Here is a 23,237-nt window from a genome sequence, read left to right on the forward strand (position 1 = left end):
AGTTCATCCCTGCGCTGACCTGCAGACATGCATTTATCATATCTACGGTGGAAAAACAAATCCACATAAATATATGTAAATATGAGTAAACAGAGTGTGAGATTCCTGCGACCGATAGACGTCTGAATCTCATTACACAACAAACTGTCCTGTAGTTATAAACGATTCTCATGAAGAAGAAGTGATCTCCGGCCGAGATAAAGACTGAATGTAATACTTTACGCTCCCATGAATCTGATCAGAACGTCCGGACTATTAGAACGGCTGATAAGAGCATTTATGACTATTTGCTTTGTGTCATGGCGGAAAGTGGCCGTTTGATTAATACAAGCAGCTGGCACAGAAGTAGCAGTAATGGCTCGGTATATATGCTGAAATGTGAGCTGTCACACAGCAAGATAAGCAGAATTATGTCTGATATGCACACTTTGTAAATGCACCAGGTGAGTAATGCTTTTGTTTTGGCTAAAGAAGCCCAGATGCTATCATTGTATGTGGTCTGCACAAAATAAAAGAGCAGAAAAAATAACATATAAATCTTGAGGATTCACCGCAGTATTTACGGTTACACCTCGATGCCGGTCTTCAATCACAAATATTGTACTCAGCATTTTCAAGTGTTGCATCCTGACACTGAGTCGAGGCTCTACTTTGAGTCTCTCTGAGACGAAAACTGTTTTTTCCTCCTTTGTTTTCTATGTTTTTTACTGAAATACACTGTGGATGGACGAGTCAAATTATGCCAATAATTGCAATAAACTCACAATTGCTTTCTTTCTTTATTCATATTAATGTATATTTTTTAATCTCTAACTTTACTGTTACTGTTTTAAATTGCCATTAAAATGTTCTTTTGTTTGTCGTTCCTCTTGTGCTGGAGTTGTCGCGGTGAAAACAATGGTCGGTCACTTCCTGCAGTGGACATTGATTGATCTCTTGAATTAGTTTCTTTTTTTATGTTATTACAGCACCGGAGGTTTCATTTGATATTCTCATGTTGAAGAGCAATATTCACCCCTGCTGGTGGAAACTAAAGGTTGCAGCAACACTTGAGTCTAAAACGCAACAGAATGTAAATGACTAGAACTGCATCCTCAAGTCGGTTCAAACTATATATAAACTAAATAACATTTTCTTGTTATCAGTCTTTTGATCTGCTACCCTTTTTAACTTGAATTGAAAGATGTTCCCCTTTTTTTTTAGGTAATATTAAAACAAAATAAATTCATCTGATTAATGAATAACAGATAATAATGAATTCATCTCCGAATTATGTGAAGCTCTTTGTACGAAGTATATTGAATTAAATACTATCTACACTATTCTTGTTTCATCATCCCTTAAAGGACGTTTTTGTGGAGAGTGAAGCCTGAGTGTTCCATACAAAACCATTGCTGTTTCTGTTAAATACTCACTTTATATGTTTTTTTTTTAATAATCTAGTTCACCCCATGTTTAAATCCTTCAGAAGAGACAAAATAAATTCCCGCCTCCCGCCATAAATGAATATATCTTTTTAATGTGATCCAATTGTCAAAAATACACTTCATTTTGACAGTTTATATCTATCATGTGTTACAAGATGCCAGAGTTTATCTAACTACTAAAAAAATAAAAATAATCATGCTGGAGACCTTGGCTCCTGCAATGCTTAGAAAGATGGAATCTTCTGACCGTGGTTTAACTTACAGAAAAGCTGTGTCTTTGTAAAAGCAAGAAATAGTTACAGTAACATAATGGGATTTAATTATGATTTTAGATAATTGTACTTTTATTTAATAGCATATAGAATCAAGGGGAAATATATATTTTGCTAATAAATTATACATTTAACTAAATATAAGGTGCTATCCAAAGATAAAAATTCACGTTTATATACATTATTACTACTATATGTAGTATATGTACGATATATATGATTAAATTCTTTAGGAACAAGAAAATATTTGAAGTACTTTAGTAACTTACAGACCACATGACTCTGCTTTGATTTGTTTTGAAACCAAATATCAGCTTTAAAAAGCTGCTGGTGTCGACTGCATCCTCTCGTCCCCGGTCATCATCAGGATCTCGGGGGATGTCATTGTTGCTTTAGCTCTGCAAGATTTAATGAGTTCTAAGAGTGACATCTAGCGGCTGGAAGTTTTATTGCAACCCAAAAATGAACAATAATTGTACATTTAAAAAATCGAATTTGTTTTATTTTGCACACAATTCATTGATATTCATACCATAAATTATTACCTCATAAAATGTAATTTACAAGCCAAAATGGTAATAGGAAATCAACTGTTGAAAAAAATGTTGCCATTTATCGCCAAATTTATCGCCAACTCTTCTGGAGTATCAGCCACGCATGGTCATGAGGTGAGATCTTGATGATTTTAGATTCACAAAATAATCTTGAACGACTTGACAGTGTTGGAGCACCTGGACAAAAACTCATTTAAATAAATTCACCTTTAAGACAGAAACCTTAATAACCAGACTCAGGACACAAACTCTTTCATTGATCATCGCTCACAGATGTGTTGGTATCATATTTCAAATCTCTTCATTCTACTTTCCAATGCTTCATTTAGAAACTTTAACCAAAATGATTTCCTGTAGGAAGCAAGTGTTAAATTTGAACTCAAAAATCCAAGGTGATAAACAATAAAAAGTGATTTTATTTAACTTTGTGTTGACGATTTCTCCTCTATAGAAACCTGTATCATCACATGCGAGGTGGCTGATAACAAGAGTCGAGATCTCATTTGGATATTCCACATCCACTGCACACATGTGCTGACACAGCAGAGTGTGGGTGATGCCCTTTAGTGCGCTCTATCTTATCTGCACAGCATCTCCTCTATTCAAAGCGAGGCCTGATTGGGCAGCGGGATGTTGCTCGGGTCTTAAACTGGGTATAGTTGATGGAGGCATGGTCTCTAATTTGTGAAGTGAGGTATTACAGAGCAGACAATTAGAGTCGGCTTCGATTGGAGTGCGGAGGCTCGGATGCTGACAGTCAAGAGAAGGCTTTCAAATGTCATACCAATTAATCTATCCAGCCATCAAACAATATTCTGGAAACAAAGTGAGGGGTGGGGGGAAGGGCTCGCCGATCAATCCGCATCACTTTTCTTCTCACCGGGTTATGGGAAAATTGATTTGTCAAACAAAGCATTTTGGAAGCAGTGCATAGACTTGTTTGGGATCCATTAGCCTCCATTGAGCATTTTGTTTAACATAGGATTTTCATCACAGAGAAAATGCAGTGTCCTCAATACTGGGAGCTACAACTTTACGATTTCTGATTTCTTTGTTCTTGCTCAAACAGCTCGGGAAAGTGCTGATCACAATAGACAAGGGCAAACATCGCCTTTTTTTTTTTTCAAGGGGTCTAAAGCGGGCATCCTGTAGCTTTTCAATTGTGATTTTGCACATTATTAAACTCATAGAGAGGATGGTTTGAATTTGAATTCAACACAGTTTAAAAAAAAATCAAATGTTAAACAATGTTGTTTTTTTATTGTCATACATAAAAACATGGACACAATGGTGAACTCCGTTAAAGGTTATTTCTCTAAACAATTAAGGTGAAAAATATATATATAAAAACAAGTTTAATAAAAAAAAAAAAAATGAATGATATATTTATTTTATTTGTACTATGCACTTAACATTAATGTTATTTATGTTTTCTCTAAAATAAATAAATTGTTAATAAGATAAATAATTAAAACCCACAAAAAATAACAATATCTTTTTTTTAAATTACATCATTTTAACCACTGATTTAAATTACAACAAGTCATCCAAAACAATTCAGAATTAAGTTATACTTTTGAAAAATTTAATTTAGAATTTCAAGCAATCAATTTCGAAACATGAATTTAAGTATGTTTGTGGTGTATCCGTGAACTCTATGGAGTTTGGCAGCTGTAAACAGTTCCATGAATCCCCTGTGCAGTGTATTGTTCTACCACAGAAGTGTATCACATTGTGCCCGTCATGCTGTTTTACAGAGTGGAGAGCTTCCTCTAAGGGATTTCTTCCACCCCTTATCCCCTGATAATGTATCTCCCCCTGAAGACCAGGCCTCTGTGACCTTGTCTTATTCATCGAGGGCGTCTTAAGTGAAAGAACTGAATCCTGAATGGGCCATTTCCCCTCTTTTAACACCCCTTTAATGCCATCAGTGAAATATGAAGTCATTAGCCGATATTAAAACACTGCTGACAAACTAATTAACGGGAGACATTAAACAGGGCGGGCTTGATTAATCCACTTTAACGATTCTTTTTAAGTGGTTCTGGTCAAAATTAATACAGATTTACTGGTGATCTTAAGAACAAAAATACTCTTATGTGTATCAGACCTCAAGGGCAACCTAAAGTCAGTGTTGCTTTGCCTCCTGTTGTTTTCCCGTCTAACACTCCCTCCATCCAAACTCAATGTTTACCCAGACAGCGACGATGAAGTTGCTCAAATGAGCTCAAAGGACTAGATTTGATCATAACTAGATAACTATCATTTCAGAACTAACATGATACAACCAACGCAACAAATACATCACAATAAAAAAGTAGAATAATCTATATCAACTATGGATCACAATGAATATTATCACTAGGTTGATATTTTGGTGTTGGTGCTTTTTTTTCATCATTAGTTGTTTTATTAACGAGTTGGTTCTGGCGTCTGTGACGATTAACCGGAATTTGTCTCCCTCTAGTGTTTTTCAGGCATATTGAAGTTTTTTTTGTTAAAGTAGTGATTGAAAAGTTTGATGAATGCATTAATGGCGTTACAGATTAGTAAGCAAAAAATAGGGGCATGTATTTTTGTTGACATATGGTATCAAGGGAAACGTCTTTGAAATGTATTAAATATTTGCCAATAAATTATATATTTTAGTTAATATAAGGTGCTACTTCTGTATGGGACTTTTCCAGACATGAAAATGTATCCACCTTCTTGACCCATATAATAAACATGTCATGTCAAGAATAGAAGTTACAAAAATGCATAAATTCCCGGGCCAAGGAATGTCCCTCTTTAAAAGGTCAATTAATCGTCATCTTTATTTATTATTGTAGTCATTGTATTGTATGTCATTTTGTTTTTATTAATGCTATTGTGACTTTGTCATTTTACTTGTAAAATTGCCTTTCAACTTTTTGTTTTTTAAATCCATGCCCCGCTGAGTATGTGAGTAGGTCAGAGTTAAGAGTTTTCTTATGAAGTCTGAGAAGTTTTTTCAAGTTACCAGGAAGAAATCGTATATATATATTTTAAACCTGCGTATTGTGTCTATAAGGTGTCAAATATTTGATTAATTCTAATTTGCATTTTACCTCAATGTTCAGGGCCATATTAAACTATATATAAATTAAACTTCATGGTTTATGTTTAGGAGGTATAACAGAAAGTACAGTGCATACATTCTGACTATAACAAAGATTTATAACAAAGACATTAATAAAGATTTTAAAGTGAATGATCTTAAAGCTTACAAAAAAATAATTTACTTTTGATGAATGATCCGACAGATGAACACAGATTTCAATAAGTTCCCAATCGGTATTCACTTAGGAAAATTATGTCATAACACGATCTGGAGCTTGTAATCCATGCGTTTGTGTCTTCTCGTTTAGTCTATTGTAACAGTTTATTTTGGTGTGTAAACAAGAAGGATCTGTCTCGCCTGCAGTTAATACAAAACTCTGCAGCAAGAATGTTGACCCGCTCTTATAGAAGAACTCACATTTACCTGATCCTTATAACTTCTTTCAGGATCAATTTTAAAATTCTGGTCAGACTCCTCCTTACATCAATGATCTGATCCAGCCTTACACCCCAGCTTGGGCTCTGAGGTCTGTGGATCAGAATCTACTGATGGTTCCTGAACATACTTCTGGACCAGAGGAGAGAAATCCTTCCAGGCTGTTGCTCCTAAGCTTTGGAACGATCTTCTGTGTGTTTGATGATCTACTGACTCCTTCAAGAAACATCTTAAGACGTTCTTATTTGTGCAGGTTTTTCCCTGATTTTCTGGAACTCCTGTATTTGTCTTATGTGTTAGATCTTTTAGTATATATATATATATATAATATAAGTATATATTTTAACTGTTTACTGTTTTTGATTGTCAAACTGCATTGTGACCCTGGTCTAGAAAGACGCTTTACAAATAACATTTTCTTACTTACTTATTATTATTATTATTATTATTTAATTATGTTTATTCTTAAACATCACACCTCGTGATGAATGTTCTTATGACTCAGAACATTCATTTTATTGAATATTTCAATGTAAAAAATGCAGTTGTCAGATTTCAACCTTTCTTTAAAGATCTATTCCAATTTGTAAAGATAACTTTAAAATACAAGGTGAAGAAGAATATTTTGTTATTGTAACAAATAATAATATATCATATAGAGTTTTTTTGAAGTCACAAAGACGCTTTACAAAACAAAGGATGAGACTATAAAGAAGAATTAAGTGTAAGCATTCTTAAAAAAGTGGGTTTTGAGCAATGATTTAAAATTATGTAACAAGTCCAAGTTCCTTATGGTTTGTGGGAATGAGTTCCAGAGGGCGGGGGGTGGCTGCAGAAAAGGCTAAAATAAGCAATAGAAAAACAGAACCAAGCACCTCGTGATTATATTAAAAGGGCACCTAATGTCAAAATCCAACTTTTGTGTAATACTTATGTCTTTTGCTTCAAATGTTGAAGTCTTCCTCTCCAAGATGCAGTTGGTCCTCATGATATTTTATAAAGTTCTCTACCGTCTGAATTGTCAGCAAACAGGAGGGGAGCCCATTATGACGTTTTAATGGACTTCACTCCTCCCGCTTTCTTTATACAACGAGGGATTAATGACGGGCAGTGACAAACCTTAATGCTTGATCAATCAAAAAAAGAGTGGGTGAGGTTAATGAGATTTCAACACCAGAAAAATGATTTTTTTTTTAGTGGTCGGGCCTTAAGTACTTTTCAGATGTAAATATTTCAACGAAAAGAGAGTTTTATACAAAGATACACATATTCAAACATAATGAGTACAATTCATGCAAAAGTTCAATATCAATTTAATACACACTTAAATCAACACATTTGCTGCCTTTTTAATTTATTTTTATGTTTACAATTCGGTTGCACGAATTAAATTAAATAAAAAAGTCTAAATTATTATTGAACAGAAGGAGGTTCTTTGCATCAAAAGTTAATTGACATATTGTTGAAATTCTAGATGGTCATATTAGTTTTACACCATTTTTTATAGCTATGCTTTAAATTGTTAAATACTTAAAGAGCACTTAAATTACTGTTTTCTCCACAAAAGATTCAATAATGACTTGTAGCCTCAGTTCTCAACAGGAAGTGACGCAACGGCAGCGACGATGACGTCCATCCGTTGGAAACGCTTCCTAAAGCGGTGTCGACTAGTATAATATCAAGACTTCGATGCAGTTAAGCGTTTTTAATTTATAAACCATCAAGTTACCATTTTGTCAAGCTGTGTCGTGGATTTATATAAATTGCGCGCTCTAATGTGAAGCTACCTGGATGTAGCTAGCGTGTGGATGTGTTAGCTAGGTTAGCATCGCTAGCTAGATGTGAGCACAAAAGACCGAACGAACCGGCGAAATAAAGTTAAAACATGTTTCCATCCTGGGGTAACTATGGTGCACCCCAGTCGCAAAACTTCGGGGGACCCGGACCTCGTAAGCCGCTCGTTGCCAGCGCCGGTCCGGCTGGAGGGTTCGGTAACTTCGACTCCTCGGCAGGAGGCTCGCTGTTCAGCAGCCTGCAGGAGCAGCACCGCCAGCAGATGCAGCAGCTGCAGATGCTGCACCAGAAGCAGCTCCAGAGTGTCCTACATCACGGCAGTGCGCCTGGATCTTACGGTGGATACTCCGGGCCGGGGTATTTTAAACCAGAAGAAACTGGTCCCCCGCAGATGAGAGGCCCCCATGGAGCAGGGGGGACTCAAGAACAACAACAACAGCAGCAGCAACAGCCTCCACCACCACCGTCGCAGCCGCATCCCGCAGACTTTAAACCAGCACCTCCTCCTCCAGAAAGTACACTTCCAAAAACTTCTGATATCCCAAAACCATCAGAAGCAAAGGCGACTGATGCATCCTCAAATGAAGAAAAGTCCTCTTTGCAGGTAAATCTTGCAGCAACATTTTTAAAGTTTATCACTTCGGGTGCATCGCTTTAGTTGATGTTATTCATATTTTTGTTGGCAAATTCTTAGTTTAAGAGCTACTGAAATATATGTGACATATGTTTCTGTGTTTCTAAGTATTTATAATATACACTAATATTGTTGCTCCTAAGCTTTGCAACGATCTTACTCTCCCTCTGTGTTTGATGATCTACTGACTCCTTTAAGAAACATCTTAAGACGTTTTTATTTGTTCAGGCTTTTCGTTGATTTTCTGGAACTCCTGTTATGTTATCAGTTTTATCTTGACCTTTAAAGTATATACTTTATTGACGTTTTTTTGATTGTTTAAGCGTTTTGTGACCCTGGTCTGGAAGAGCACTATACAAATAAAAATTACTTACTTACTTACTGATCTCTTATTGTATTTCACCTAAATCATACACAGGCTGTCGTGTCAACGAAAATGAATAAAATCCATCGAAAAGTCGTGTTTTTCAAATGTGATAAATTGTTCTCGATTGTGTACACATTCAGGATCAACAGCAACTTTGGTACAAGCAGCATCTTGAGAATCTGCAGAAGTTAAAGCAAGAAAAATTTCAGCAAAGTAAGAACCCTGGTGATGGTTCGTTACACTCTCCACCCAAGGGCCAGCCGCCGCCACCACCTCCATCAATCCAATCGAAAAATGCACCACCTCCACCACCTCCAAAAGAAGAGCCACCTGCACCGCCTCCACCACCTACAGAGGCAAGTATTCGTCGATGAACTAAAAACTGATCCAAACTACTTGTAAAAGTAGTTTTCTAGTTCCTAATGTATGCCAAATGTCTGACCTTGGATTAAATTGTACCTCAATTTGGTTTTAAAGGGGGATAAGAATCAAGCGAATCCAGAAGAGTCTGCTCGTCTACAGCAGCTGCAGGCCGCCGCAGCTCAGTGGCAGCACGTGCAGCAGCAGAGAGCAGGCATGCATTACCAAGCACTCATGCAGCATCATGAAAAGCTTCAGAATATCCTTGAACAGTATCAGCAACTTATCCAGCAACCTCAAACTCTACCGGTATGTAAGGCATTGTCAAAATCCTATGTGGTTTTTCCTATGTGTGATGACTTAAACTAAGATAGCTTATGTTTTTATGTAAATTTCCTCTAAATTGTTTTTTTCCACAAGAAGTCAGGTTTCATTGGACCACTTGAATGACACATTTTGTTAGCATTTAGTTTTGCAAGCTGTATAATTCTAGACCTTCTTGAGTCCCAACAACTCCTTTTTTGTGTGTTGCAGTCGATGTCTGCAGAATTGCAACTGAGGCATTATGAAATGCAAAAACTGCAGTTCACCCCTTTATACCAAAACTGGGAACAATCTTACATCCTTTGGTTCGAGCAGTTCCAGACCTATCCACACAAAGATCAGCTTAAGGACTACGGAAACCAATGGAAGCAGTGGCAGGAGCAAATGAATGCCACAAATGCCCATCTTGATGAACGACTAGCTTCCCTTAGAGCTGTGGTGCCATTTCCATCAAGCCAGTACAACATGGGGGGACAGTTTGGCCAATTTCCTGCTCAAGACCCACAAGTACCACAGCAACTTGACCCAAGTATGCAGAAACCTCCGATTTCAACTGTTCCACCAACTACACCTACTACTGGACCTCAACCTAGAGTATCGGGCCCTGGTACTGCAGCTACTGGAACCCAAGGTCCCCCCCAAGCTCCAACAAATGTCAACAAGTCAGGAGGACCACGGTCAGTACCTGTAAATGTGTGTGACAGTTACAATCTTTTTTTTGTGCATACTTTCTAAATTAAACTAGAAGGATCATTATCTACAGTATATTTGAACCTAGTTTCCATTTGTTAAAAGTGAAAACATTTAACTTCTTCACATTTTAACTCCTTCACATACTTTTTGATTATTAACACCTTTTCAGGATCAGAAAGTTTTTAAGATTCAATTTTTAGAAAATAGATGTCTTTGTTCTATATTCTAACCAAACGTGCCTACAGACTCTTGTAGAGTTTTAGTTCACGAGATTTAAGTAAAGTAAAATTTAATTTTGTTTGACTTATTTTAGTTTTGTGTTGAAACAAAAACATTAATGTGGATAGTTCCCAGGTCGGCTCTCGTTTAAAGTTATCTATGAGTTTAAAGTTTAACTCGGTTAAAACTCATCTGCTTTCACCTTAATGGGCAAAACCAATTGATGCACCTTTACATAAATTACAGTTGAATTACTCTTGGTTGGTAGTGAATAACCTTTTCACTTGTTTTGCTCTCCACAGAGAAGGCCCCCCACGATTTGATGGCCCTCCTCAGTTCGATCAACCAAGGCAGCGCTTTGATGCCCCCCCTCGGTTTGATCAACCGAGGCCACGATTTGATGCTCCCCCTCGGTTTGATCAACCAAGGCCACGATTTGATGGCCCCTCTCAGTTCAACCAACCACGGCAGCGATTTGAAGGACGATCTCATTGTGATCAACCACGGCAGCGGTTCGATGGCCCCCCTCGGTTTGGTCAACCAACGGGGCGATTTGATGGTCCAGGTCGATTTGAGCAGTCGAATAATCGTTTTGAAGGCCCTCCTAGGTTTGACCAGCCACAAAGTCGCTTTAATGGTCCACAGAGATTTGATCCAGCACAAATAAGGGGTCTTCCACCTCGTTTTGGAGGTCCACATAGACACCAGAGCCCAATGTCCGGTTTGGAACATCCTATTGGGCCCCCGCAGAATGTTCAACAGGGACCTCAAGCTAAACCAGAGGAAAATGATAAACTGAGTACTTTGGGTTCCAAAAACTTGGATTGTACAGATCATTCAACTTCTGAAAACGAAAATAAGCTTTCCACAGCTGACAAAAAGCCTAATGTTGTCGAAATGGCGGATGAAAATGATTTTGGCTCTAACTTCTTTGTTCAAAGTGACCCTATACCTCAAAATTCAAACAAAAGCAAGTTACGTGACAGTGGTGATCATGAAAAAGCCCTGGATGGTGCTGAGAAAACAAAACCGACAGATCCTACATTAAAAAATACAGATTTACAAAATAAAGATCTACCAGATGGAACAGCCTTCAAAGAAAACAAAAGCTCAAACCTCCTCAAAGACAACAACTGTCATGGATCTGAACCTATAACAACTCTGGGAAGAGGACGTGGTCTGCTTTCTTTTCCAGCTCAATCGCGTGGTCGAGGACGTGGCCAACAAGGACCTGGGAGTTTTAGAGGTTCAAACAGCGAGTCTTTTGAGGATGAGATTGGTGAAATGGGGTATAATTATGTACCACCCGAGCAGGGTATAACCATGTCAGAAGAAGATGGCGATTCATACTGGCAAGATCCTTCGTTTGAGGAGTATGACGATTCACAGCCTCACAATGATGACATCTGGATGCCAGAGGAAGACTTTGAAACGGAAGAAGAATATTATGGTGGACCACCTGAAGGACACCCAAGGGGTAGAGGAGGGCCCATGCATCCGAGAGGAGGGCCCATGCATATGAGAGGAAGGCCACCACATATGAGAGGAGGTCCCATGCATACCAGAGGAGGGCCCATGCATATGAGAGGAGTAGCACCCCAAATGAGAGGTGGTCCTCCACTTATGAGGGGTGGACCCCAGCCAATGAGAGGTGGTCCTCAGCCAATGAGAGGCGGGCCCCAGACAATGGCTCGTGGTGGCACACCCATGGGAAGAGGTGGATTTTCAACTGATAGAGGTGGCCCGTACATGGGAAGAGGGGGTCCACCAATGGGAAGAGGAGGTCCATCAATGGGAAGAGGTGGTCCACAGAGGGGAAGAGGCGGTCCATTCATGGGAAGAGGCGGTCCACCCATGATGAGGGGTATGCCCATGGGAAGAGGGTACCCACCCAGGGGAAGGGGGGGTCCACCAAGGGGAAGAGGGGGTCCACCCATGGATGGAGAACATGTAGACACACATTGGGAGGATCAAGACTCGGATTATTTGGAAGAAGATCCGTATTGGGAAGAAGGTATGCCTCCACAAAGAGGTATGAGACCACCCTTCCCACCTGGCCTACGTCGTCCACCTCGTGGCCATCGTGGATTGGACTACCAGGGATTGCCTTCCCTATTGGGTCGTGGCCCAAGTGATGGCGACTCAATGGTCTATGATGGCGATGAGGAGTTGGATCCTGCAGGACACCCTTTTAGCCATCCAATGAATCGTGGTGTTGGGAGAGGAAGACCACCACTACCACCCCATGAATTAGTTGGCTTAGATCCTGAGAGGAAGCCGCTTGCTGGAGAAGGCGCAGAATTTGGAAGAGAGCCACCCAATGGTAGGGGTGCACCATTGTCACCACGGAGCGGAAGACCAATAGGTCGTGGAGCTGGTAGAGGCGTGTGGCATTCTGGACAAACTGATGAGAGATTCAAAGAAGGGCATCATGAGACTTTCGTTGAGGATTATGGTCATGGTAAAGGTCACTGGGCATCAGAAGATTATTATGAACCGGACAGAAGATGCCCAGAATGGGAGAAAGAGCGCCCTCTCCATGACCGAGACTATCCTCCAACATCTGACCGCTACAGAGATCATTACTCGCAGGAAATGGAAAGGGGTCGCCATTATCCATACGATTCACGTGACAGGCTTGGAGAAGAGTTTAGGGTTCATGAGTACAGGGATGAACCAATGTACCGTAGAGACGAGCGGCCCCATTCACCACATTCACGGTTATCTGACTGGGATAGACCTCTCAGAGAGAGGGAATTTGAGGATCGTAGCCAAATCCCTGATATGTCTTCAAACCCTGCTGCACAGACAACAACTGAAAGCTCGGATGATCCCAGTTCTACAGATGTAAATGCCTCCAGCGTTCTGGCTTTATCTCAACGGCAACATGAAATCATTCTGAAAGCAGCACAAGAGCTGAAACTGATCAGGTAGTTTGGTGTATTCTGTGGTCGTTTAAAAATACATTTCATAATTTTTGAGGCAAAATACTAATATGTGCCATGTGTTCACAGAGAGATGAATGAGGGAAAGACACAAAGCAGTGAGCTGCAATCTGCATCTGCTGAGGGCCTAGCAGATCTTCCTGCTGGTCTTCTTGGTCTAGAGATTCCAGCAGAAGTGAGGAATGCCTTGAAGGTGAGAATATAAGCCTTTCATCCGTTAGTGTTGTGTACAAGAGTGACAACATTAAACCAACCATTTTAAGCTCCCAACGTGGGTACTTCTACAATAAGCAACAAAAAATATCATTATTCACATTTTGAATCTGTCACATGCAGGGTATGACAGCAGCAAATACTCCATCAGCAGAATCTCAGTCCTGGGATTCCAAACCTGCTGTCACAGATTACAACCAATCAACTCCTACAATCATTCCAAAAACAGTAGATTATGCTCATGGCCACGGTAAGACTTTGCATAAAGATCTCAGTACATAAAGTTGAGTATTAATTAATATTGATATGTGTGTGTCTCATACAATGTAATAGATACTGGTGCTACAGTCGAACGGATCTCCTATGGTGAGAGAGTACTTCTCAGACCAGATCCTGCACACTCGGACAGGGTTTATGATAAAGGTAATTAAAAAGCAAAAAGGTTTTCCTTCATTTTTACTAATTTCTCATATTCATTCTTTCAGAACTGTATGGCCACAGAGATCCATATAACAGAGACCCGTACTACGACAGACGAGGCGATCCTTATCTAGATCGCAGGGAGTACAGCAGAGAGAGGGAGTACAGGGATAAACTACCTCCAGATTATGAAAGGGACAGATATGACAGAGAACGCTATCCACCAAGAGGAAGAGAAGAAAGGTAACGGCCCCTAATTTTAACTCATTTTTAACCCCAAACTATGAAAAAATGTTCAGTGTTTGTTAAATCCAAACATTTCCTCTTTTTCTCTGCTCTTAATTTAAGCACCCAGTCTGGGGTTGAAGATAGGTACTTAATCACATTGGGTAGTACCAGTTTGGTTCAGGGATTGTTCCTTAAAGAAGTAAAACATTGTTGTTTTTTCATCACGTAGATCCCCACTGGCGTCACACCTTCGACCTGGTTACAGGGACCTGGAGTTTAAAGAGAAAGACAGAAGCCGCAGTCGTGAGAGGGATGATAGGCCTCCATATGAACGACCCGGAGCTGAACGGAGTATGCCTGAACGTTACGGACACAGCTCATCGCCATACTGTAAGTGATAAACTAAACTAAATAATGGGGGGGGGGGCGACAGTCACTAAAACCTTGCCGCTTTGAATTAATAAGCAGTTCGACTACAAACTGGCGAGAAGAGAAACTTGTTTTGTTCTACAAATATGATTTGTTTTATCTTGAACATGAATGTAAATGTTAAACAACCATAATCCAGTAACCAAACAAAAACCTTAAATGCTCCTGTTCAACTCGTTGGCAGTGTATCTAAATATGTGGCTATATACAACCCAATATTCTGAAATTCAAAAGCGGCCATGACAGCAGATGTTAGTTAAAAGTGATAATTGCGGTAAATGGTGCTACAATTTTAACCTAGTATTACTGTCAACATTAACATGAACACAACTTAAATAAAATTAAGATCTTGAAGCATTTGCAATATTCTTAAAAAGGGGGATCAAGCTCTAAAAACGATCAAAGAAAATAGTTAAAAATGTAAATGTTGCATAGTAATGATGCCACCTTTGAGTTTGTTTCAATGAATTTCATCCAGTGGATAGAAGAGGTTATCCGGATGAAAGGGGTCCCCCTGTTGCTGCATCTCTCCAACCACCACAGCCACCAGTGCGAGTTGAGAAGAAGCCAGAAATCAAGAATGTAGAAGACATCCTCAAACTTCCTGGCAGAATGTCTCGACCAGAAAGGGTAGGAACTGTTGCTGCATTGATGCAGACACTATTATTCCATTGACTAAACAAATTGTGTTTTGGAGCAGATTGTCATCATAATGAGAGGACTTCCAGGAAGTGGCAAAAGTCACGTTGCAAAGCTCATAAGGGTAAACAGCCTAACACTAACCTTTGTTTTGCTCAAACAACCCTATTTTGAATGTTTTTCTTTATGATGCAGGATAAGGAGGTGGAGTGTGGCGGTGCCCCGCCGAGAGTCATCGTTTTAGATGACTACTTCATGACTGAAGTGGAGAAAATCCAAAAAGACCCGGACACGGGGAAGAGAGTAAAAACGAAGGTCTGTAGATTCTGGTTCTTACAAAATGTTGTGAAAAATACCTTGCTGTTATTTCCTTGAATTATTTTAAGAGCAAATGTTATTATTCACAGGTTCTTGAGTACGAGTATGAACAAGAGATGGAAGATACCTACAGAAGCAGCATGTTTAAAACGTTTAAGAAGACTCTAGACGACGGCTTTTTCCCATTCATCATTTTGGACACGGTTAATGACCGAGTACGACACTTTGAACAATTCTGGAGTGCTGCTAAAACAAAAGGCTTTGAGGTGCGCGTTTGGTCATCGCTATATCTCTCAAAATGAATCCCCTCTTATAAAGTTACTCTCCTCTTTCAGGTGTATGTTGCTGAAATCTCTGCTGACACTCAAACTTGTGTGAAAAGAAACATCCATGGACGTAGCCAAAAGGAGATCACTAAGGTACATGAAATTGCGTTGGGTTAAGTAATTTCGGGTATGGAAATGGATTTGATAAACTTGATTGTCTACACAGATGCAAAGCAACTGGGAAGCATCGCCACGTCACATGGTGCGTTTAGATGTCCGGTCCCTTCTACAAGATGCTGCCATTGAGGAGGTAAATTAAATTTACTGTAAGAGTGATGTGACCTCTGATGGACATATAAAGCATGTCTCTCTCCTCTCACCATCACCACGAGGAAAGGCTTGGTATATATTGCATCGTAAAGCATCCCGTTCTTGTATTTCCATTAGGTGGAAATGGAAGATTTCAATCCAGAAGATGAGCCCAAAGAGCCGAAGAGAGATGAAGAAGAAGAAGCAGATCTGGTAAGACCTGAGTTATGCTCACTTTCTTATTTTATTAAAACACCCACCACTTTCACTCACTCATATTTTATTATTTTTATGTTAGGGTTGTACTATTTGTGAGGCTAGTACATTCAACCACTACATTGTATTAGCAACAACTAAAACTATCACGTATTTTATTATGATTGACCTTTAGAAGTGTATATCTGAGCATTCTGGATAATAAACTGTATCAGGGTGAAGGATGGGAAAATTAACAAGAAAACAGACAGTTATTTTTCCAAGTCATAAACGTCATTTAAGGAAATCTCTATAATGAAAGTTTGTTTTTACAATGGCATCACTAAAACGTCTGACTGCGCTAATGCCATTCTGAATCAAAACAAAGCAACAAACATAACTCCCTATTGTTCTATATTTCAGACCCTCAAAAGTAAGGGATTTCTGACCTTTGTGTTTGTAGAATATTGGATTAGTGACCTCTTGATTTATAAGATACAAACCTGCAAAAGATATTCAGAATGAAAAACCCATGTGGTTTAGTTTTGATTATTAAATTGTTCCTTTCAAATGCTTGCATGGACATAAATGGGGCCACTAACATTTATTGTCTGATAGCAAACAATTCCCAAAAATGACAGAAGCTGCTAAACTGACTTTTTTGGCCTTTGTGGATGAATGAGGTAAAAATAAGGCCTTGTCCAGACATTGAGGTTCATCAAGGTTCATTTTGAGCTAAACAAGATAGATGAATGATCCACTGTTTGTTGAAAAATATTACATTCAGTACAGTTGACTTAAATAATGTTTGGTAATGGTCTCCGCCATGTTTGAGCTGTGGTCCTTCCACTTTGACCATAGAAACATGTTGTTGGTGTGACCTGCAGTCAAACATGGAAACAACTCTGTATAGCTAGCCTATTAAAAAATGACCACACTTTAACTTGTATTCAGTAACACTCCAACCTGCAGCAACATCTCAATCCCTCTCAATGAACGCATCACTCCAGCTGTCTGCAACCTTTTACCGTCATTGCTCCTGATCTCTGAAACATTTTTTAAATCACAGCAGTAGATTGGATTTTATCGTACTTTGAGGCTTATGTAACTCTGATCACGAGCAGGTGAATCTGCGATGTGTCAGGGAAATGTAACATGTGCAAAGCTCCTCTTTATTCTCAAGATGGAATCAATCTTTTTGGAGTTATGTCAGCTTGTCAATGAAGGGTTAATCAAAGTTCATTGATATACTTTGTAATCAAATTGTGTGCAAACAAATCTCCTTTATCTCAGCTGAGTGATGACATTCAAGTGACTCTCTCAGTTGCGATGACAGAAACGGTGCTCGCTGACAGAATGTCTTTAACATAGTGTTGTTGACTTATTCTAAGCTTTTACAGTCAAACCTTTGTTTAGGAAACTTTCTTTGTTTTCTGAGACCCAGTTTGCATTCTGACGGTTTGGAGAAACAATGCAGACTTTTTCCAATTTAATCAATCAACACAGATTAAATCAAGTTTATATTTTGAAAAACCATGTACAAATAAAACACTTTATAATGACATTATGAAATTACATTGTTGGTACTACAACGTACTGTAAATGGTACTGATAGTAGAGTTTACCAGACCAAACTGCATAACGAGAAGTTGCAAAGTTCTTATTCATTTAAACATCCCTGAAATCTCCATTTTTAGTATACATTGTGAAATATAGAAGGGGAATACAACGGAACATTCCAAGTTACTGCTGTATGAGCTGTACTTCATTGAGTTCATAATCTAGATTGTTGTTAATAGGGGTGTTTATAAAGCATTGTTTGACTGTACACAATCTAAACAACATTCCTTAGAAACATAATGCAGAAACCTTCAAACTTGACAAATTACAGAAGACTTTATAACTATTTTTGTCTACCTTGTCTACCTAGATTGCAAAAAAAATGTTTTCCTTTTTGGTCCTTTCTTTGATACGCTAGCTGCCAAAATCTTTCGCGCTCAAAGTAAAATGTCTCTGTTCGGACATGAGAAATGTTGCGTGAAGCTGCAACAATCCTTGTTCGGTAAAAAGCAACATACATTCTATCCTTGATAAAGTATGTATGAAGTGGTAATATCCAGGTTGTAAATATCTACCGGTACTTTAGTGGGTTAGAGTTTTAACTCTTTGAGCCATTCTGTGCCAGGCTCTGGAAATGCAACTGACCACCTGCTGGTTAAAAGCTACTTTACCAACTTGGCTATGTAGCTCACAACCGGCCCATGATTGACATGTCAATTTCATGCATTTAAAACCAGAGCAGGAACAAATGCACACCAACGGTTGTTGTGTGATGGCATTTGTGCTCTAAAAACATGTGAATTGCTCAACATTCTACTTTTTAATAAAGTATGGTCACCACCGGTTCGATTGCTACCTTGCTTATGTGGGTCTTTATTAGATGCTGATGTTAGATGGAATAATATTTTTAAATGTAGCAGGAAAAACAGCAAAGTTAGAGTCATTTTAACCCTTTCTTTAGATTTCCATTTGTCACTAAGGATGATGTAACAATATAGTTTTAAAATTAGCTTTTAATGTTTATAAAATATTCTATCAGAAAAAGTAATGATCTTTTTAAGACAAAAAGTAGATTTTTTTTTAACCTTTTCTGTTAAATACATACAACTCAGGTCCAGATTAAGTTGGTCTTGCAGTTAATATAGACACATCTTCAGATGTGATTCCTACTAAAAGTGGAGCAAAAGACTTCAAACAAGATTTCAATTGTGTCCAAGTAAATAACAAAAAGTCTGCAGAATATTTGACACACTTGTATGCTAGCAAGTAGTTTTTTGCTCCTGTAAGTGTTGTGATCAAATACAGTAAACATTTCAAACATGGTAAAAATGACCACAAGCCTTCTATAAAATATCTTTTTAAGCAGCTAAAAAGTGGCGGTCCACTTAAGTTTCCTTTTTTCTTCATTCCGTATGAGACTTTTTATGTGACTAAATATCATCGAACACTACTTTCCTGTGAAATTCAGATGAATCTCTAAAACACAAGTGTTTTGTTACAAGCCTGTAATGCCATCAGAGAACACGTAGGATCCATTGATGATGTCTCCAGAGAAAGAATGTGAAAGTGTTTATTATAATTAAGTTTCATTGCTGCATGCTTTTCATATTCTATGTTTGTTTCTCTTCCAAAGCTGAACTTTGAGACTGTCGTCAATTAACCCTTGATGAACCAGTGTCTTGTCTTTTCAGCCCGCTCCTTCTCCTTGTGTGCCCTGTTGTTAACTATTTTAGTGTCTTTATATAATTTAGGGCTACATTCCAAAAAGCAAATGGGAGATGGACACATCAGAGGCAAAGCTCGGTAAGTTTCTCCATTTAAATTTAGTCTTTTTCCGTTTTAGACATTTTAAATGCTACTTTGATGAAAACGTTAAATGTTTACAGGGAACCTGTTGTGTTTTTGCTAATGGTTGATATTGTGTATTTATGTTTGTGTGCCGCGTATTGTATTTGATTCAATTGGGGATACTGCAAGAGTTTCCTGCTAAATGTTCCCCTTTAAGTGAAATAAAAATCACAAAGCACACCTTGAGATCATTTGTAACGTTATTGTACATTTAGTATGAATTTGCTCAATTGAGAGGTTCATGGAGTCGACAAGAAAACTATAGTAAAATGATGGAGAACATCTTATTTGAGGCGTTTATTTCCTCCCTTGACATCTTGAACTACGATGCATTAGTTATTCATTTTCTACATGTGTCCTGATCCGGCCCACAAAGTAATTTTATGTGGATTGCTGGATGGTTGGCTTAAATTAAAAGTAGACTGTTCATGGTAATTATTTGACATATAAAGATGTCAGTGTTCAGGATGGGCTGAGGAACAAAGATTATAAATGTCAACAACTATACTGATACTACGATCTAGTGTAAAACTGATGTTAACTGAAAGGAATTTGATTGAGAATAAAAAGTAACTTTCATTAATGGCATTCAAGAATAAAAAGATAATCCTTCCATTAACGGATAGTTTGGTAAATGTACAATTTGTTCGGCTTAAGAGCTTTACTGCTAAAATATGTTCGGCTTGTTGTGCGATTTACTTTGACATGTTTGATCTGGACCAGTGGAGCACCAGCCCCTGACAGAAGGCCATGAGTGGGTTAAAAGACAAACAAAAGTTTCAAGTCAACACCAGGATACATTTTTCTTTGACATTAGCAAACTGACTTCATGAGTGGGACGTCTAAAGACCTCACTAACTATAACTACAGTGCCTTGCGAAAGTATTCGGCCCCCTTGAACCTTTCAACATTTCGCCACATTTCAGGCTTCAAACATAAAGATATAAAATTTTAATTTTTTGTCATGAATCAACAACAAGTGGGACACAATCGTGAAGTGGAACGAAATTTATTGGATAATTTAAACTTTTTTAACAAATAAAAAACTGAAAAGTGGGGCGTGCAATATTATTCGGCCCCTTTACTTTCAGTGCAGCAAACTCACTCCAGAAGTTCAGTGAGGATCTTTGAATGATCCAATGTTGTCCTAAATGACTGATGATGATAAATAGAATGCACCTGTGTGTAATCAAGTCTCCGTATAAATGCACCTGCTCTTTGATAGTCTCAGGGTTCTGTTTAAAGCGCAGAGAGAACCATGAAGACAAAGGAACACACCAGGCAGGTCCGAGATACTGTTGTGGAGAAGTTTAAAGCCGGATTTGGATACGAAAAGATTTCCCAAGCTTTAAACATCTCAAGGAGCACTGTGCAAGCAATTATATTGAAATGGAAGGAGTATCAGACCACTGCAAATCGTCCCTCCAAACTTTCATCTCAAACAAGGAGAAGACTGATCAGAGATGCAGCCAAGAGGCCCATGATCACTCTGGATGAACTGCAGATAACTACAGCTGAGGTGGGAGAGTCTGTCCATAGGACAACAATCAGTCGTGCACTGCACAAATCTGGCCTTTATGGAAGAGTGGCAAGAAGAAAGCCATTTCTCAAAGATATCCATAAAAAGTCTTGTTTAAAGTTTGCCACAAGCCACCTGGGAGACACACCAAACATGTGGAAGAAGGTGCTCTGGTCAGATGAAACCAAAATCGAACTTTTTGGCCACAATGCAAAACGATATGTTTGGCGTAAAAGCAACACAGCTCATCACCCTGAACACACCATCCCCACTGTCAAACATGGTGGTGGCAGCATCATGGTTTGGGCCTGCTTTTCTTCAGCAGGAACAGGGAAGATGGCTAAAATTGATGGGAAGATAGATGGAGCCAAATACAGGACCATTCTGGAAGAAAACCTGTTGGAGTCTGCAAAAGACCTGAGACTGGGACGGAGATTTATCTTCCAACAGGACAATGATCCAAAACATAAAGCCAAATCTACAATGGAATGGTTCACAAATAGACGTATCGCGGTGTTAGAATGGCCAAGTCAAAGTCCAGACCTGAATCCAATCGAGAATCTGTGGAAAGAGCTGAAGACTGCTGTTCACAAACGCTCTCCATCCAACCTCACTGAGCTCGAGCTGTTTTGCAAGGAAGAATGGGCAAGAATTCCAGTCTCTCGATGTGCAAAACTGATAGAGACATACCCCAAGCGACTTGCAGCTGTAATTGCAGCAAAAGGTGGCGCTACAAAGTATTAGTGCAATAATATTGCACGCCCCACTTTTCAGTTTTTTATTTGTTAAAAAAGTTTAAATTATCCAATAAATTTCGTTCCACTTCACGATTGTGTCCCACTTGTTGTTGATTCTTGACAAAAAATTTAAATGTTATATCTTTATGTTTGAAGCCTGAAATGTGGCGAAATGTTGAAAGGTTCAAGGGGGCCGAATACTTTCGCAAGGCACTGTATGTGTAATGGATGATTAAATGGTTTGTAGAGTTGAATTTGGAACACCGAAAAGTCCTGATTAAAGTATTTGATGGAAATAAAACAAACTCAAGCCTTAAGCGTTTTTAAATCAAATGTAGAATGATTTGTTAGATCTTGTTTGTCAGAACGTGAAGACATTCCCTGAACAATAATGCTTGACTTACAGACCGACTGGATGGTTTGGGATGCGGGGGAAAGAGGAAGCGAGATAGTGAAGACATGTCAGCTTTGGAGGATTATCTGCAGCTGCCAGACGACTACGCCACACGCAAGTCTGCACCAGGAAAGAAACGAGTATGTCCTTCTTCTTCTCATGGTCCCGTGTGGGATTCACTAACACGGCTCCGTCTTTTCCACGACAAACCCTCCATTCGTCTACTTTAAAAAAGAATGAAAGCTGAAGAAAACGAGTCGAGTTCCAGCTTTTATTTTGATAATATTCCACTTTGAAGAACAACCTTCTGCCAATGTGGAAGAAACTCATAAGCTTGCTGTTGTTGTCCAGGTGCGGTGGGCGGATCTTGAAGAGCAGAAGGACGCAGATAGGAAACGTGCGATTGGTTTTGTAGTCGGACAAACCGACTGGGAGAAGATCACAGATGAGAGCGGGCAGATTGCACAACGCGCTCTCAACCGAACCAAGTATTTCTGAGAAGAGTTCTGAAATCATTTCATTTGTTTTCCTTCAGTAAAAAAAGGTTTGTACTTTTTTTTTTTTCCATGTTGCAAAGAAAACACTTTCATGCGATGAGCTAAGTGAGCCGATGTGTAAAATAGATTGTGTTGAATACGTTATTTAACGGCTAAATAAACTAATTAAAATACTTTGTCTTGATGATGAAATATTTGAGATGATTTTCCTTGTATTTACAATCATCGTCTCTTTTTCTTTCAGGTTTTCGGAATATAAGTGCAACTTTTTGCTGGAAACAAGAATACAGGTTAAGAACGACCATGTCTTGTTTTATTGAACATTAGTCCTTTTTCTATTTTATTGAAAAAAAAAGACATTATAGATTGTTTTCTGGTCACATGATCTGTCATCACCTTTCTTTGATCTTTACTGTTTTATATGGTTTCTGCTTCTTGTGGCAACATTTCTCGATCTTTGTAGATGAAAATAAAAACCCATAAACAAGCTTGAAATGGAGTTTATTTGCCTTCACATGTTGATTGTTGTACTCGCTTCTTAGATTTGACTTTTAAAGAA

The 23,237-nt window shown here is 38.7% G+C and overlaps 1 protein-coding gene across 1 annotated transcript; it reads left to right on the forward strand.

Annotated features, from left to right (window-relative positions):
* Nucleotides 1-7,403: 7,403 nt before the first annotated feature.
* ylpm1 (YLP motif containing 1) lies at nucleotides 7,404-23,166 on the forward strand. Its single transcript, XM_087804936.1, has 21 exons — nucleotides 7,404-8,168; nucleotides 8,706-8,921; nucleotides 9,043-9,234; nucleotides 9,460-9,926; nucleotides 10,464-13,091; nucleotides 13,176-13,299; nucleotides 13,443-13,569; nucleotides 13,653-13,742; nucleotides 13,805-13,982; nucleotides 14,197-14,357; nucleotides 14,875-15,026; nucleotides 15,097-15,159; nucleotides 15,231-15,350; nucleotides 15,443-15,619; nucleotides 15,689-15,772; nucleotides 15,846-15,929; nucleotides 16,067-16,141; nucleotides 19,435-19,486; nucleotides 22,194-22,321; nucleotides 22,533-22,725; nucleotides 22,923-23,166. Exons 1-20 carry the CDS (start codon nucleotides 7,656-7,658, stop codon nucleotides 22,677-22,679), a joined length of 5,778 nt encoding a protein of 1,925 aa, XP_087661062.1. The 5' UTR covers nucleotides 7,404-7,655; the 3' UTR covers nucleotides 22,680-22,725; nucleotides 22,923-23,166.
* Nucleotides 23,167-23,237: the final 71 nt, after the last annotated feature.

The sequence above is a fragment of the Callionymus lyra genome, chromosome 13 (assembly GCF_982586985.1).
Source record: "Callionymus lyra chromosome 13, fCalLyr1.hap1.1, whole genome shotgun sequence".
NCBI classification, from domain to species: Eukaryota; Metazoa; Chordata; class Actinopteri; order Syngnathiformes; family Callionymidae; genus Callionymus; species Callionymus lyra.